This window comes from Python bivittatus, unplaced genomic scaffold (genome assembly GCF_059951505.1).
Source record: "Python bivittatus isolate LINGU-HERP-01145 unplaced genomic scaffold, Pbiv_v1 ctg000580_np1212, whole genome shotgun sequence".
In the NCBI taxonomy this organism is placed as follows: domain Eukaryota; kingdom Metazoa; phylum Chordata; class Lepidosauria; order Squamata; family Pythonidae; genus Python; species Python bivittatus.
In genome coordinates, this window is record NW_028277087.1 from 8,502,174 (window position 1) to 8,517,487 (window position 15,314).

A 15,314-nucleotide genomic window follows, 5' to 3' on the forward strand; every position below is an offset into this window, starting at 1 on the left:
AAGAATTGGCAGGATCAACTCCATTCATTAGTCCAATGTTTCTCAACCTTGGGAACTTTAAGATGGCTGGCTGGGGAATTCTGGGAATTGAAGTCCGCACGTCTTAAAGTTCCCAAGGTTGAGAAACACTGCATTAGTGGCATCGTTCAAGAGCTGAAACATTGCAAAGGATCCCGAGCCAAATTTTGGGCGATGGTTAACAAACAGACCTCTTCTCTGCGGCACAACTGACTTCAATGTCCTTAGCTATTCCCTCTCCTCAGGTTGGGTTTTAGCTCATGTACATTGGAGCTGATGGGGAGAATCCTGCCAAGGACCCCTGAATGCACAAAGTTTGGAGGAAGAGTTTAAAACTTAGCTTGGAGGCATGATAAAACAGGGGTGTGGTGGGTGGCCTGGGGGCTAGAAACCCTGATAGCACTCCAAGAATTGGGCTAGATTGCAGGCGGGGGGGACAACAGTGGATCTCCTAATTGCTGCTTGCATAGTAGTAATCAAATCATATGCTTAAAAAAAAAAAAAACCCTCCTCCATTCCATCCCCAAACCTTCTGTTGGCCATTAATCATTCATCATAGCCTAGCATTTTTAATAATGCTGACAAATTAGTGTGATTTTTCGTGTCCTCTGCAAATCACAGGGTCTTCTTGTTAGCCAGCTTGGATAATGGATTTATTTTACTTCTTTGAGAAAATCATGGAGGAAAAAAACCTTGCAACCAGCCCAGTTCAACATTGTTTTTGGTATTTCAGAATAGCCTTCTCTTTTGCCCAATATCAGGTCTACCCTTTGAATAGTTCCAGGCCAGCATTCTTCAAGCAAACTCCAATTATTCCACCATTGTTACCAAACTGGCTCTGAATGATGAGAGCTACGAGGCAGCCTAAGTAGATGGCATTGAGTTGCAGAGGTTGGCCTGGACATATTCTATCTGGATATAAAATAGGTCTCAGGTAGAAACCCACTTCCCTGTCTTAGTTCTTGGCTAGCAAATTTGTGTTCTGCCCTCTCCTTCTGCTCCCTTTGGAATTCCCATGACGGGGGGGGGGGTGTCTTTTCTCTCTGCCATTTTATATGCTGATCCTTTTCCTCTTCCCCTCCCCGGCAGACGCTATGGTAGTGTAGATTCTGCCGCAAACGGGCACAGTGACGCTGAGTCTGCTTCCGGGTCAAGCAGGCGCACGAGCCGCCAGCCCTCGCTCGAGAGCAGGCGCTCCCTAGACCTATCTGATAGGTGGGTCTTTCTCTTGTTTTTCGCTGTGTGCCTTTTGCAGAGTCACGTGGTTCTTGGTTTTTGCAAACTGGATTAGGCCATTAGCATCTATCCAGCAGTGGCTGCTATGACTCCTTTGCTGTTCCCACTCCACCCCCCCAAATATTTTACTTTTTCCAAACAGCACTGAATTTGAAATCCAGATTTTGCTAGGCCTTGAACTCTCCTTAATTAGTTCTCAGTGGAATACACACATGTGCGCACACATACACATACACACTTTGCAACATGCGGGGAGTTTTTCCTAACAGGCAATTGTAACATAAAGAAGGCTAAGCATGATTTAAAGGATTCTATGCAATCTATGCTTTGCTGGCGAAACATTAGGAAACAAAACTTCAAGAACACGGCCACACAGCCCGGAAGACCCACACCAGCCATCGATTCTATGCAATGTCCTTGCATTGATTCTATGCAATGTCCTCCACTTTAAAAATGAAGCAGTCTAGTGCAGATTTTCCCTTTCTCTAGTCCATTTGGACTACAGCTCCCATCACCCTTAGCAACCATAGGTAATTGCCTGCTTGCTAGGGATCGTGGGTTAGGTTAAAACTGCTATCTTCTCTGACCAGTTTGCCCTCCCTGATCAAGGTAGTTACAAGAGCTTCAGCTACAAAACCACTATAGGTAGTCCTTTACTTACCTACCCACAATAGGGACCAGAAAATTAATCATTAAGCAGTGCAGTCATTAAGCGAGGCATCACGTGACCACACCTGATTTCACAATATTTTTTTGTGGAGGTTGTTAAGCTAATCATGTGGTTGTAAAGTGAATCATGCAGTTCCCCATTGCTTTTGCTTGTCGGAAGCTGACTGGGAAAGTCGCAAACGGCAATCACGTGACCCTGGGACTCTGTAACCAATGTAAATACATGCCGGTTTCCAGGTGCCCAATTTTTGGTCATGTGACTGTGGGGACTGCGATGGTTGTAAGTGTGAGTACTGTTTGTAAGCCACTTTTTTCAGCACCACTGTAACGTTGAACAGTCGCTAAACAAACGGTTGTAAGTTGAGGACTACCTGTATCAGGATCTGAAGAATTTAACTAAGTAGATTCCCCCATCAACACCACCTCCATTCTCTTCCTTTGCTATGTGAGCATTTTGCTCAGTGGAACTGCACGTACACTGAGTTTGCACAATATGCTTGAATAAGCTAAAATGGAATTGGGAAGTCTGTAATTCAGTGTGCTCTGGGAAACACATCCATTGTCTTAGCATGTTGTGAGAACCAGGCCTTTGACACAAGCCATAATATGGTGTATTTGTTTGTACATAGTGTGTTAGCAATTACACTTCATTAATTGTAGATGAGAGGGCCAACATGCATTATCAAAACCTGACTGTGTCCAGAGGTGGTTCCCCTCTTGGAAATGTGCCCTTCTGGTTTTCAGGTATGGCATTAGCCGCAACTCTGGGCCAACAATTGTTGTCATCCAGGAATCTCTAGTGGCCTCTGCAGGCGTTTGTCCCAGACATAATGGAATCAAACCTGTGATTGATCCCAACTGCCTTGCAGTGTTTTACTGGTGTTTAATGTGCACATCAGGACTGCAGAGGAGAGGGAAACATACAGAGGAACTGAATGTTCTGCAAGCTGCGTCTGTACCCCTTCACTTTATGACATCCAGAAATTTAAAAACTGAAGTGCAGATTCATAAAGCGATTGGGTGCACTCCCCCATCAAAGATTCCAGAATTGCAACCAAACCATTAAGACTAGATGCCTTTCCCTTTCTCCACCAGGCCAAAAGCTGAACAAACAGGCACCCACATTCTTTTGTGAGGCTACCTTCCTTTGTCCCTCCCCCATTGCCAATGCTGGAAGTGTGGTTTCGGTCTAATCCAGGTGTGTCCCATATCGTGTCTGCATGTGCTTCCCGTAGGCCTCTGCGCTTGCTTAGAGACAGTCTGGTCAGTCTGCCGTAATGTAGCTTCTGGGATCTAAGGCTGTCCCTCCCTGACAGTGAAACCACCTGTTCCTCTGTTCTTTCTGTGTCCCCTCCTCTGATCCCTATACCCCTTTCTTCTGTAACGTGCTATTCTATCTTCTGAGAATGTGTGAAAATCAAATGTGACCCTGTCAGAGGAAAAGAGGAATTCCTTTCGGAGGACTAAAATTGATAAGTGGAAACTTTGTACAGGTAGTCCTCGATTTACGACTGCAATTGGGACCGGAACTTCCATCACTAAGCAATGCAATCATTCAGTGAGTCGTGCCCGATTTTACAACCTTTTTTGCTGCAGTTGTTAAGCAAATCACATGGTTGTTAAGTGAATCTGGCTTCCCCCATTGACTTTGCTTGTCGGAAGACCCCTGGGAAGGTCGCAAATGGTGATCATATGACCCCAGGATGCTGCAACTGTCGTAAATACATGCCAGTTGCCAAGCACCCGAATTTTGATCACATGACAGTGGGGATGCTGCGATGGTCATAAGTGCGAGGACTGGTCGTAAGTAACTTTTTTCAGCACCTTCATAACTTCGAACGGTCATTAAATGAATAATCGTAAATCAAGGACTACCTGTATGAGTATCATTCCAGAGTGTAGGTTTGTTTCCTTTCTCCTTGAAATGCTAGTAATCTGTATCCAGGGGTCTGTATTATTTTTAAGCAGGTGGGATCACCAAGGCTGTCTGAAGGGGTACACCCCCTTTTACCACCCTAGGCCTCATCCACTTCATTTGGATACATGAATACATTTGCTCGAGAGGTACAATCTATGTATGTGTGTGTGTGTGTATCTGTGTGTTTATTTGGAGGAGTGAAATCAGAATTTTATTTCAACCTTGCGTACAAGAACAGGAATATCACAGAAGCAGAACCATAATGCATTTCCATAAAACACATCAATGCCTCTTTGGTACTCTTCCCTAATGCTAATTGGACTTTCTTTCTGAAATGGGGGGGGGGAAGAGCAAACCCCAGAAAAAGTCAGTGCGAGAGCACTAAATTCTTCTTTGTTGTTTGGACGGGGGGAATTTATATAGGAAACAGGGTGAGGCTTCCTGATTTTTTTTTTTCATAAATATACATATAAATGTCTTTTCCATGCTTTGACTAATTTGGAGATTAAATCATGGTTCTGGAACAGCGCCCTAGTTTGCCACCTGAAAATAAGACATTAAATCGGGGACATCTATTTCTGTCCACTCATCCAATATTGTATCAGGCATGTTGCCTCTAGATATAGTAGGACTGTAATACTAAGAAATACCAGCTATCTTGACTAATGCAGAGGGCAGGAGATTGAGAAAGGCTGTTTGAGACCAATGGGATATAATTTGTATCTGAATCAGACTAATATATCCAAGTGCATTGATATTCTTTGGCCAAAGCGTTTGGAGAAATGGATTTCTCCCATCTTCTTCCTTTACCAACCCATGGATTTGCTTTTCTGTTTATTCTACTCTTGCTGAATTTCCATTTTAAGACAAAAAATTTCTAACTGATGGGTAAATTCCTGCAGTTACTTTGCTTCTTTTTTTTTCAGCAAGTTGGTAAAACTCTGCAAAAAAAGCCATTGCGGTGTTGTGGTGCATATATACATCTGCATCAGGATTCATTTTGTGGTGACATCCTGTTGCACATCAATCAAACACCATACAAAGTGTTGAAAAATTATGGTGGGTGATTTCCAGTTGAGTTGGCACCCAGCACGCTCACAGTCAATCTTTGTGTCCAGATCAGAGCAAGCACATTCAGCTACTCCATTCAGCTAGCAAAAAATATAGCCTGAATTTTATTTATTAAACATCAGAAATAGTTAACTGGCAAATCCAGGATAAAAGGCAGGTAAAAGCAAGGAGAGAGAGACATGAACAACCAGCAAGAGATTAAAAAGGATAAGGAGCTTAGTATCAACCATTACAGGATATCTGTGTATCAAAAGGCACAGAGCTTTCTAAGGCCATTGGAAATAATACTGTGGGTAATTAGCAGGAACAGTCCCAAAGCGAATGGCCTTTGGTTATTCTAGTTTTAACCCTTTTTGCTACATCGCACTAGCAGAATAGAGATGGAAAGTAGGACACCAGGTTCTGCACCATTAAAGAAAGAATTGGGTGGACAGGGATCATGTATCCAACACAAAGTAATCCCTGTAAAATAATCTGTACAATTCCATCACGTCTGTGTGTGCGTGTATGTGTATGTCTGTGTAAATGCTCATGTATGGACCACTGATCAGAAAAGTGTACACTATTTCTCTATTCCCACCTATCTCCTCTCTCCTATTATACCAGCAGCAGGTGTAAACTTTATTTGGCCTTATCACCCAGTCCTGTCTATAACTGTGATGTCCTTAAAGGAACTGAATCACTGAAGGGGCAGGCTGGGTGTTTATTGTTCTATGTTTCTGCGTCTATGGCTGCTGTCCTGTTCTGTGACTGATTGCTGCTGGTGGCTTGGCTGAATCTGTAGAATTAGCAGAAGGTGGAAGGAGGCAATGGCAAACCACTTCCGAAAAACCTTGCCTTGAAAAAAAAAAAAGGAGTTAGGAATGGGCTCTGGGCATTGTGAAGGGAGTCAGTCTAACTGATGCAAATTGTTCTCCAGTTTGTACATGTGGGGATGACTCTAATTCAGGACTGGCCAGTTTGATCATTGTTCAGTGACTGGGAACACTGGAAGGCTAACTTGAAGGAGAGTAGTGGACCAAGATGCCATCAACCTATCTTCATCCCATGGCACTGAATATCGGCACAGTGGTATGACCACAGTTGGAACTGATTGCAAAAATGTGTACTTTATTAGTAGCTAGGAGTAGATTACATGCAATTTCATGTAAGCTTGGAGTTACATACAATTGCAAATTCCTAAACTTTATGTTGTTTTGACCTATAAAGCTCTCTTAATGCAGCATTTGCTTATTCACACATTTCCCCTAATCTGTTCCTTTATTGAGCAGCAGCTTATGAAAGCAGATGCCTTTTAATAACATTTGTTAGTCAGAAACGGTGTTCCCAGATTCCTTCTGATCTTTAATTCCCAGGGCTCCCAATCAAAGGACTGCACAGATCTAAAAGTAAGCTAGAAATCTCACATGGAGAAATTCCCAGCCCCCTTGTGAAATTACAGTTCCCCAGACCTTTAGGAAAGATGATTGAAATGATGCCCGAAATGGGACTTACTTGGAAATGTAATCTAAGCATGTTACCCCTGTAGGATTGGTTGCTCAGCCACTCAGGGTGTTCTGGATGTTAGGAAGGCCAGTATAGATGTAAATTTCAACCCATCCTTTTGGGGGGGTGGGGGAATAGAGACATAGATGATGCTCATTAGTTGTGCTAGGTGGACCTGTAGGGAAATAGAAGTGGGGATTGGCTGTAGCTGGGTGAGTCCACAGTGTTCTCTGTAAGCTCATTTATAAGCCCCGGTGTATCTTTTTCTCCCTGGCTTCTGCCTCTGTTTCTCTGTCCCAACCCCTGCCCATCCCTACAGCCCCACTGGGAGCAGTCGCTACGCCTCATCAGCCGAGCTGAGCCAGGGCAGTTCGCAGCTGAGTGACGAATTTGACCCCGATGACGTCAGCCTGGACGAGCGGGACGGTGACTCCTATCACTCTTGCCACAGCTCCGTGAGCTACCACAAGGACTCCCCGCGCTGGGACGAAGAAGAGGACGACTTCTACCTGGAGGAGGACGAGTTCAACGAAGAGTACAGTGAGAACGAAGAGTTCTACCCCGAGGACAAGACGGGCGATGCTGAACATGAGCCCTACCCCAAGGAGGCTTATCCGCAGCCCCAAGAGCCACAGCTGAAGGGCCCACAGCTCCAGCAAGCCACGCCGTTTGCTTTGACCCAGCAGAAGCCGCCCCAGCAGGCCCAGCAACAGCCCCAGCAGAAGCCACCCCAACAGGCCCAGCAGCCACCGCAAGTGCAACAGAGGCAGCCGCCGTTGCAGCCCAAAATGCCTCTGCAGGGGCAGCAGAAGCAGCCGCCGCCGCTGGCCCAGCCACCGCCCGTGCAGCAGAAGCAGCTGCAGCCACAGCAGCAGGCGCCACCAAGGCTGCCACAGCAGGTCCAGAAAGAGGAAAAGGTGGATGAGGTTCCAGTTGTTCTGCAGGAGGAGCAACCAGCGGAAGAGACCCCAGCCCTGGAGAAGGCACTCCAGGAAAAGCCCCCCAAGATGGAAGAGAAGTAAGAGATTCTTCGTCATTGGAACCAGTAAAAGTCAGAGTTTCCTAGTCTGCCCAGGTCAGTCTCTGTCCTGCTATGGGGCAGCTTTGAGCTGAGAGAGCCTTTGCCCCCTCGTGGGTCCCTTTGGCAACAGGGATGTACATCCGCCATGTTACATTTTGCCTCAGGGAGCCAGAAACCTCATTTTAATCCCCCACAGTGTCCCTGGTGTAGCATCATACTGGGGAAGTGCAGGAGATTAAAATGCGGGAGACTAAAATGAAAACAAAGCTAGGGGTAGGGGAAATTCCTCCCTGTTCACTTCCTCTATACCATTCATACAGCATCATTCTATGTCCTGCCTCAGTTGTCACCTCTCTCAAAACTTTAGGACGGGGGTCATCCAACGAAGCTGATTAGGAGGAGATTTAGATGAGCCCCCCTCCCCCAAAGTATTTCCTCACACAGCTTATAATTAACTGGTGGAAATTATACTGCCATAAGATGTAGTGATGGCCACTAGTATAGATAGCTTTATAGCTTTAATTGATTGATTGATTCATTCATTCATTCATACCATTGAATCCCATAGGACTCCTGGTGGTTGACAATGTTGTCAAATAAAATTTCCACAGTAAATAATTGATAAAGCATCCCTGGTAAGAACTCAATAACACATACATAAAACATCCACAGTAAAGATAAATCAATTTAAAAACTAAATAACAGACAAACCCTAATAATATGTCTCAGGAATATATTCAGCAGCAAACATTCAGTGTATAAATGATCTTCAGAAGAACTCAATTTTGATCTTCATCCTAAGTGAAATCAAGGTGGGGTCAAGTCTGATCGTATGTATATATGTGCATACAAAGGAACAGCACTTTGTTTGCGCAGTTCGAATTGTCATCATGACATTTTTGACCATTTCCCGGATACTGTTGGGGTATAGTCAAGATTTGTATGAGTATTACAGTATTTGCAGTTTTAGCATGCAATCTCCCCTTTTCACTGCTGTTGCAAGCTAAGCTGATATCTTCAATGAGCTATCTACTATGACTTCAAGATCTTTCTCTTCATTAGTTATGGGCATCTCAGACTTCATCCATGTATATGTGAAGTTAGGAGGTTCTGCCCTGGTGTGCATCAATTAACAATCCTTAAACTGAACCACATTTGGCATTTGATTTACCATTCACCCAGTTTAAAGAGACCTGGAGTTCATCACAATATTTTTGATTTTGACTAACTTAAGTAGTTTCCTATGATCCACAACTTGGCCAGCTCACTGCTTACCTCAAGTCAAATTCCTGTTGGGGAATGTTATTTAAATTTCCCATAGTTCACTAGAATGACATTATATTGGGGACAATATGACAAATAAAACTGTGGATCCTTCAGTCCAATTGCCATCCAGTTGCTAACTTCCAGGGATAAACGATGCTGGGATTAACACAGTACTGCGGTCTTCCATGAGCCTATGAACTTGGCAGTGGCCTAGGTTTGCCTACCCTAACTTATGATCTGTGGCATAAAACTTGCCAAAACATAGAAGTAATTCTAAAAACTTGCAAGATAGAACACATGATGCAGCTGCTCCCATCTTTGATGCCCCCTCTTTTTTAATAGTGCTACTCAATTAAGAGAATGTTATAAACAGTGTTAAACATTTCCTGACATTGATGTGATCTTGTAGCTCAGTGATGGAGCATTTGCTTTACTTGCTGGTGTTCTGGATTCAAGCTTCAGCTTCAGTGTTTTAACAGGATTGCATGATCCTGTTCAGATCTTTCTGGCCATCAGTGTAAACAATAAGGTGGTGTGGTGCTTTGGATTCAATTCCAAAAAGGACATATAGAAATACAAGTATAGCACCCGACTACAACTCTATGTTTTCTCCCAGAATGTGATTCCAGTAAAAGATGTGGCTGCTTTAATGAGATGCAGTCGGATGCTACACTGCACCTGCCCCCTCTAAAAGAGCTTTTTTCAAATTAGTTCTGAAACATTGCATAGCCCTTGTAAGCCAGGAGCTCTGCAGATGTGTTGGACTATAACTTTGGACTCAGGATAAGTTAATTTCATAATTCATACTGGATGGAGAAGACTGAGGCCTGTTTTTAATCCCTGGATCCTTAAGTAGATGGGGCAGAGCCTCAACTGCTAAATCTAACACCTAGGGCAGGGGTCCCCAAACTCTTCAGCTCATCGACCCCTTCATGAAGTTTCAGATTGTTCATCGACCCCCAAACATTTATTATATGAAAATAATTTAATAAATACGACTTTAACTAATAGTACTATGAATAATAATAACCATAAAAATAGGTAATATTTAAAATATGAAAAATATAAGATTTAACATACCTTTATTATTGAAACTGTTGATACCTACCTTACCTTCAGGACTAGGGACTGGCGTGGAGCTCTACAGAGACCCCAAAAGATTAATAGACCCTAATCGACCTTCCATCATTTATCAGCCACCTATTGACCGCCAAACATTTACTGACCCCTTGGATAGTCCCATCAACCCCTGGGGATCAATATTGACCACTTCGGGGAACTCTGACTTAGAGGGAAACACCTTTCTGCTGGCTGGCTCCCTTGAACAATATTCTTTGGGTTCTTAAATACAGTGTGATGCTATTTCATGACATGGAACTAAAAGGTTACAAAAAATCAGTGTAAAATTATTTAGCAGAAAGCAGTTTGGTGCGGCTGTTTCCTGTAAATTCTCAGCCAGAGATCAGAAACTGGGCATTGTGCCTGACCTCTGCATTCTGGTTACAGGGAGAAGGAGGAAGTTGAAGTGGTAGACCCCAAAGCACGAGCAAAAGCCAACTGGTTACGGGCGTTCAACAAAGTCTGCATGCAACTCCAAGAGGCAGGTATCTCTTGTGAAGCTGGGAACATACATGGGACATTTTTGGGAAACGCCATTTGCTGTTTGTTATATAGACAAGAGTTTTCTATACCACTCTGCATCAAAGTCCTGAACCTTGTTTCTAATGAAAAAGGCACAGTCTAAGTTTAAATCAATAAACTGACGAAACCCATCTTTTTTTCCCTCCTACATTAGATATCCTTCCAGCTAAAAATGCTTCCAACTGTTTTCTCTCTGAGGTTCTCTGTGGCTTTTGCCATTTTGAATTATCTGGTTTTGTTTTTAAAACAGAATGGGTACATCAGGAATCCTCCTGTATTAATATTGATTTTAAATGGTCAGATTTTTGTAGACAGCAAATAGTAGTAGTTGCTTCAGTTTATTTTTGACTTGTGCACACGTTATCAGTAATACATAAAAACATTACCAGTGATCAGTACTGCAAAAAGGTACATGGATACTTGATAGCATAATTCTTTTTGTATGGTGTGCAGTGATAATGCACTCAGATGTGATTAGATTTATGCTTAGGTCAAAATTGTTTTCTGTATGTTTTCACACTGTCAGGGTGGTCCTGTATGCCTCGATGAAACACCACCCAAAAAGACCCTTCATGAAAACGTGTACAATTCATCTGGGTTACCTTTTTCCAGTTTCATCAATGTCTATACATAGTCTAGTGAGTGACAATGATGAAGAGCAGTGTTTCTCCACCTCAGGAATTTTAAGATGTGTGGGCATCAACTGACTGGGGAATTCCTGGAGTTCACACATCTTAAAGTTGCTGAGGTGGAGAAACACTGATGTAGAGGAAGTGAAGAACTGAAAGTGCCTATGTTTCAATTCCAAAATTAATTTTAGAAATTCTTTTAGTTTAACCAGCATTGAGAAGTAATGGATTTACAGGGTTCCTCAACCTTGGCAACTTTAAGATGGGTGGACTCCAACTCCCAGAATTCCCCAGCCAGCTTTGCTGGCTGGGGAATTCTGGGAGCTGAAGTCCACCTGTCTTAAAATTGCCAAGGTTGAGGAACCCTGGATTAAGAGAAGAAAATTAAAGAACAGGTAAACAGCCAGTTTGGTGTGGTGGTTAAGGCCCCAGGCTAGAAACCAGGAGACCATGAGTTCTAGTCCCACCCAGACACAAAGCCAGCTGGGTGACCTTGGGCCAGCCACTCTCTCTCAGCCCTAGGAAGGAGGCAATGGCAAACCACTTCTGAAAAAACTTTGTCAAGAAAACTGCAGGGACTTGTCCAGGCAAGTCTCCAAGAATTGGACAAGATTGAACAGATTAAAAAAAAAAAAAAAGGGAAATCACTCTTCTGTGAAAACCAATGATGCCTCAAATGAGGTATGCAAAGCATATATTTAATAGCACACAATCTGTGCATATCTCCTCAAAAGTACATCCCACTGAGTTGAATAGGACTTACTCCCAGGTATATGTATAGGTTCGCAGCTTCAATGTGGCCTCAGTTATATGTATACACTTTCCCATAGTGGGGAAGAAATCTGCATCTATAAAAATCATGCTTCAACCTGTACCAACTAGATTTATTGTATTTATTACAAAAGGAGCTACCAGACGCCTGATTTTTGATCCGCATAGTCCAACATCGCTCTCATCTGACAATTACAAGCTTAATTCATGGGGGCATCTCTGTAATTTTTTTGGTAATAATATGGAAATTATTTGCTACTGCCTTTCTCTAGGATTTTTTTTTTTTTTTATAATTCCCCAGGCTAGCTTAAATTCTTGTAGTTCCTGGTAGTCTCCCATCCAAGTAGAAACTAGGGTGGACCTGGCGTAGCTTTTTCAAGTTCAGCCCAGGTCCAGCTTGGTGCAGCCACTTGCTACAGATGGGGATATAATGGACTTCTGCAAATTGGTGGCCATTGAGATGGAAAGCATTGAAATTGCAGCTGTCAGAGAACGGCAGCTGGGTTTCCTGGGGAATCACTAGAAATATGAATGAGAAAGCAAGGGAATGAAATTTTAAAATGACCATGAACAGAAATTACAAAATGATCATCTCTTCCATACCCTGAGTAAAAGTAGAAGATCTCCCCCTTTCTCCAGCTTCTGCAGAAAGCAGTGATTTGGAAATACTTAGCAGATGGAACAAGGCAAGTCTGGATCAGACAGTATTCCATGCAAACATGCATCAGACTATCTTCTCTTCAGGAGAGACAGATCAGGGCTATTTGAAGAAGGAAAAGTAGAGAACAGATGTAATCCTGCAAAGGTGTGGCAGCAAAAGCCGGTTGGCGTGAAGCAATGTGCCTATTTGGGGCTTGTCAGAACTTCTTATTTAACTCCATCATTGCAGCATGTAGTAGATCATTTGACAGACACATTCTCCTTTAAGAAGTAAATTGTCCCAGTTCTTCTTCCATCTTAAACCCACCAGAGACTTTGCATTTAAAAAAAAATTAAGCAGAAATAACTGAAGAAAGATTCTCAAGGCCATATTTACATATTTGTGTACATGTGTATATGTATATGGGTATACGTGTATGCGATATACGTCTACATATATATCGAGACAAAATCCTGTCACCTAGCTTCTGCAAACTAAGGTTAACACCAGCAAAACAATCATGGAGATCTTCCCTTCCCTTGCAAATATGTGCATCGTTCACAATTGTATGTGTGTATCTCTCTTGCACATACACAAAGAGAGAGACATTTTTCAGTAGTCATAATCCCCAGAAAAGGGCAGGGTCAGGACTAACAAACAAGCAAGCAAGCAAACTACACCCTAATTGAATATGTATTGATTAAAATTAATTGCCTGTATATTGCTGTTTTCATTCATGGTCATTTAAACAATGCTGTCAGAAAATTAGTGAATCCTGCTTCTGCAGAAAACAACCATTCTCACACATGTAAACACTACTCTCCCACACAAGAATGCATAAATTTATGCATCTATAGTGCTTACATGTGTGAGAGAGAATTATATCTATATATCTATATATCCATATATCTGTGGATGCCCCTGCAACATACCATGTCCCAAAAGAGCTAGCCGAGGTTCACATTTGGGTGAGATGGGAAAGAAATGGAACAGGGAGCAGCAAGTGAATTAGCAGACAACTCATTATCTCATAGTTGGCAGCTCAGCCCAGGAGAACATCTGGGAAATTGTACCTCAAGAGTCTCCAAAGAGAGTCCACCTTAACAAACTCATTATCCATGAAGGTTAGAAATTCCTGTTACATTCTCCAAGATTCTGTACTGACCCCAGATGAGCGTCAAAGGTAGTTACTGAAATCTGTGTAGCTCTTGGTTCCTTGGTCTTGCCCAGCCATGTGGGGCTTGGCTTTACCTGATGTGCTTAAGCAGGGCCCAATCAATACATCTGGCCAGCTTACACCCACTTTCGCCCTCTTCAAAAACTGTCAGAAGGACTCCTCCAGTTTGGCAGCTGCAACTAGGGTACCCATGTTTTTTGGGGTGGGGTGGAGTGATGGAGCATTTTGATCCAAAGCCACTAATATTAATAGCAACGACAAGAGCACATTGGTTCAGAGAAAAGAAAGATTTCTGTAGCAGAATCTCCGGCTGCAACAAGTCACAGCAGGGACTCAGCTAAGTTCACTGCTTTCTGTTTTTCAGGCTCGAGGTGAAGGCTCTGGAGAATCAAAATCCCTCTGGTTTAAAGGCGGGTGAGTTCTTGAGAATGGGGTAAAATTGAAACATTCTTCAGATGACTCGTAGATTGCCATGGGAGGGTTCTGTCCTAATTGTGGGTTGTTTGCATAGCGCTGAGATCTTCCCCATCCAAGTAGGTACTGAATAATAGATCTTTTGTATTATTAATGTTATGACATGATACAGCCAAGACAAAAAATCCCATCCCCACCAAAAAAAAAAAAGCTATCAGCAATCTCATCTCATCTGCACATTCAGATGGCAGATATCCGTAAAATGTAATCTCGCTCTGCAAAGATTTTGCAGAACATAGCAATTGTTTTTGACGGATGGGGTATTGGAATAGTTTCCATTTAACCAGATCTAGTATGCAGAACTCGCTACTTGACAGTATTTGATAGATGACATTACTGTAATGCTCAGTACTTATTACAAGAATTGACATCTAGCAGTTAAAGATCACATTAGGTTTGACAGATGGCATGCAGTAACAGTAGCTTTTGGCAGGATTTGACAAATGTCTTACAAAAGTATTTAGTAAGATTTATGGCCATCCATTTAGCAAGACTTTTACATTTTCCTTTTGAAATTCAAATGGCGAGATTTCAATAGTAAAAGGCAGATTTCAAAAACCTGTAATTGTTCAAAATTCTGAGCAGTAAAATTTAATTTCCAGGATTGCTCCAACTTTTGCACACTGTATTTTCAACATTGAAAAGAAATTAAAAATTAAACTTTAATTAAAAGAATATATTAAGCTGGGTGTGAAGTATTGATAATGTGTATAAAATTATGCAGGAGGGATAAGGGTATGGAAAAGGAATATTTTTTCCTTCTCCCATGATCCAACGACATGAGAAGTTGATTGGCAATGAATAGACAACAGAATTCCTTTTTCACATAATCCATCACTAATTTGAGGGGATGCCAATGACAGGAGCTCGTAGTGGCCCCTTAGACTGTTTTCAAAGGGTGCCTAGACCAAATCATAAATAAACAATTGCCCTGTTGAATCATAAACCTCCAGGTAAAGAACACTGCAGTTATGGGGAAACACCAGCCAGAGAGCCTGGGACAACCCCAGAAACATCTACTGATTATTCAAACCAGGATGCTGGACTAGACAGCCCTTAGCCTAATTAGCAGTGCTGTTCTTAAGTTCTGAGTGGGGGATCGCTTTTTATTCCTGCTGGTAAAATTTGTGAAATTTGATATCCCAGAGCTCATCCTTATGGCTCTCATCCCAAAACAAAATCCAAAAATTCAGGATCACAGAAAGCTGTATGCATGTGCTTGGGACATAAATACAGTATGTACATGGATATATGCACATATATCTCTCTAAAACTGTGAGTCTAGGAAAAATAGTTTT

At 42.4% G+C, this 15,314-nt stretch overlaps 1 protein-coding gene across 1 annotated transcript in view; it reads left to right on the top strand.

The window, feature by feature from the left end:
* UNC13A (unc-13 homolog A) overlaps positions 1–15,314 on the top strand; it is a 103,604-nt gene that overhangs the window by 19,756 nt on the left and 68,534 nt on the right. Inside the window, exons 11-13 of the mRNA XM_088149903.1 lie at positions 6,717–7,415; positions 10,191–10,284; positions 13,907–13,956. Of these exons, the coding sequence (XP_088006029.1) occupies positions 6,717–7,415; positions 10,191–10,284; positions 13,907–13,956 (843 nt within the window). The remainder of the gene's footprint in view (positions 1–6,716; positions 7,416–10,190; positions 10,285–13,906; positions 13,957–15,314) is intronic.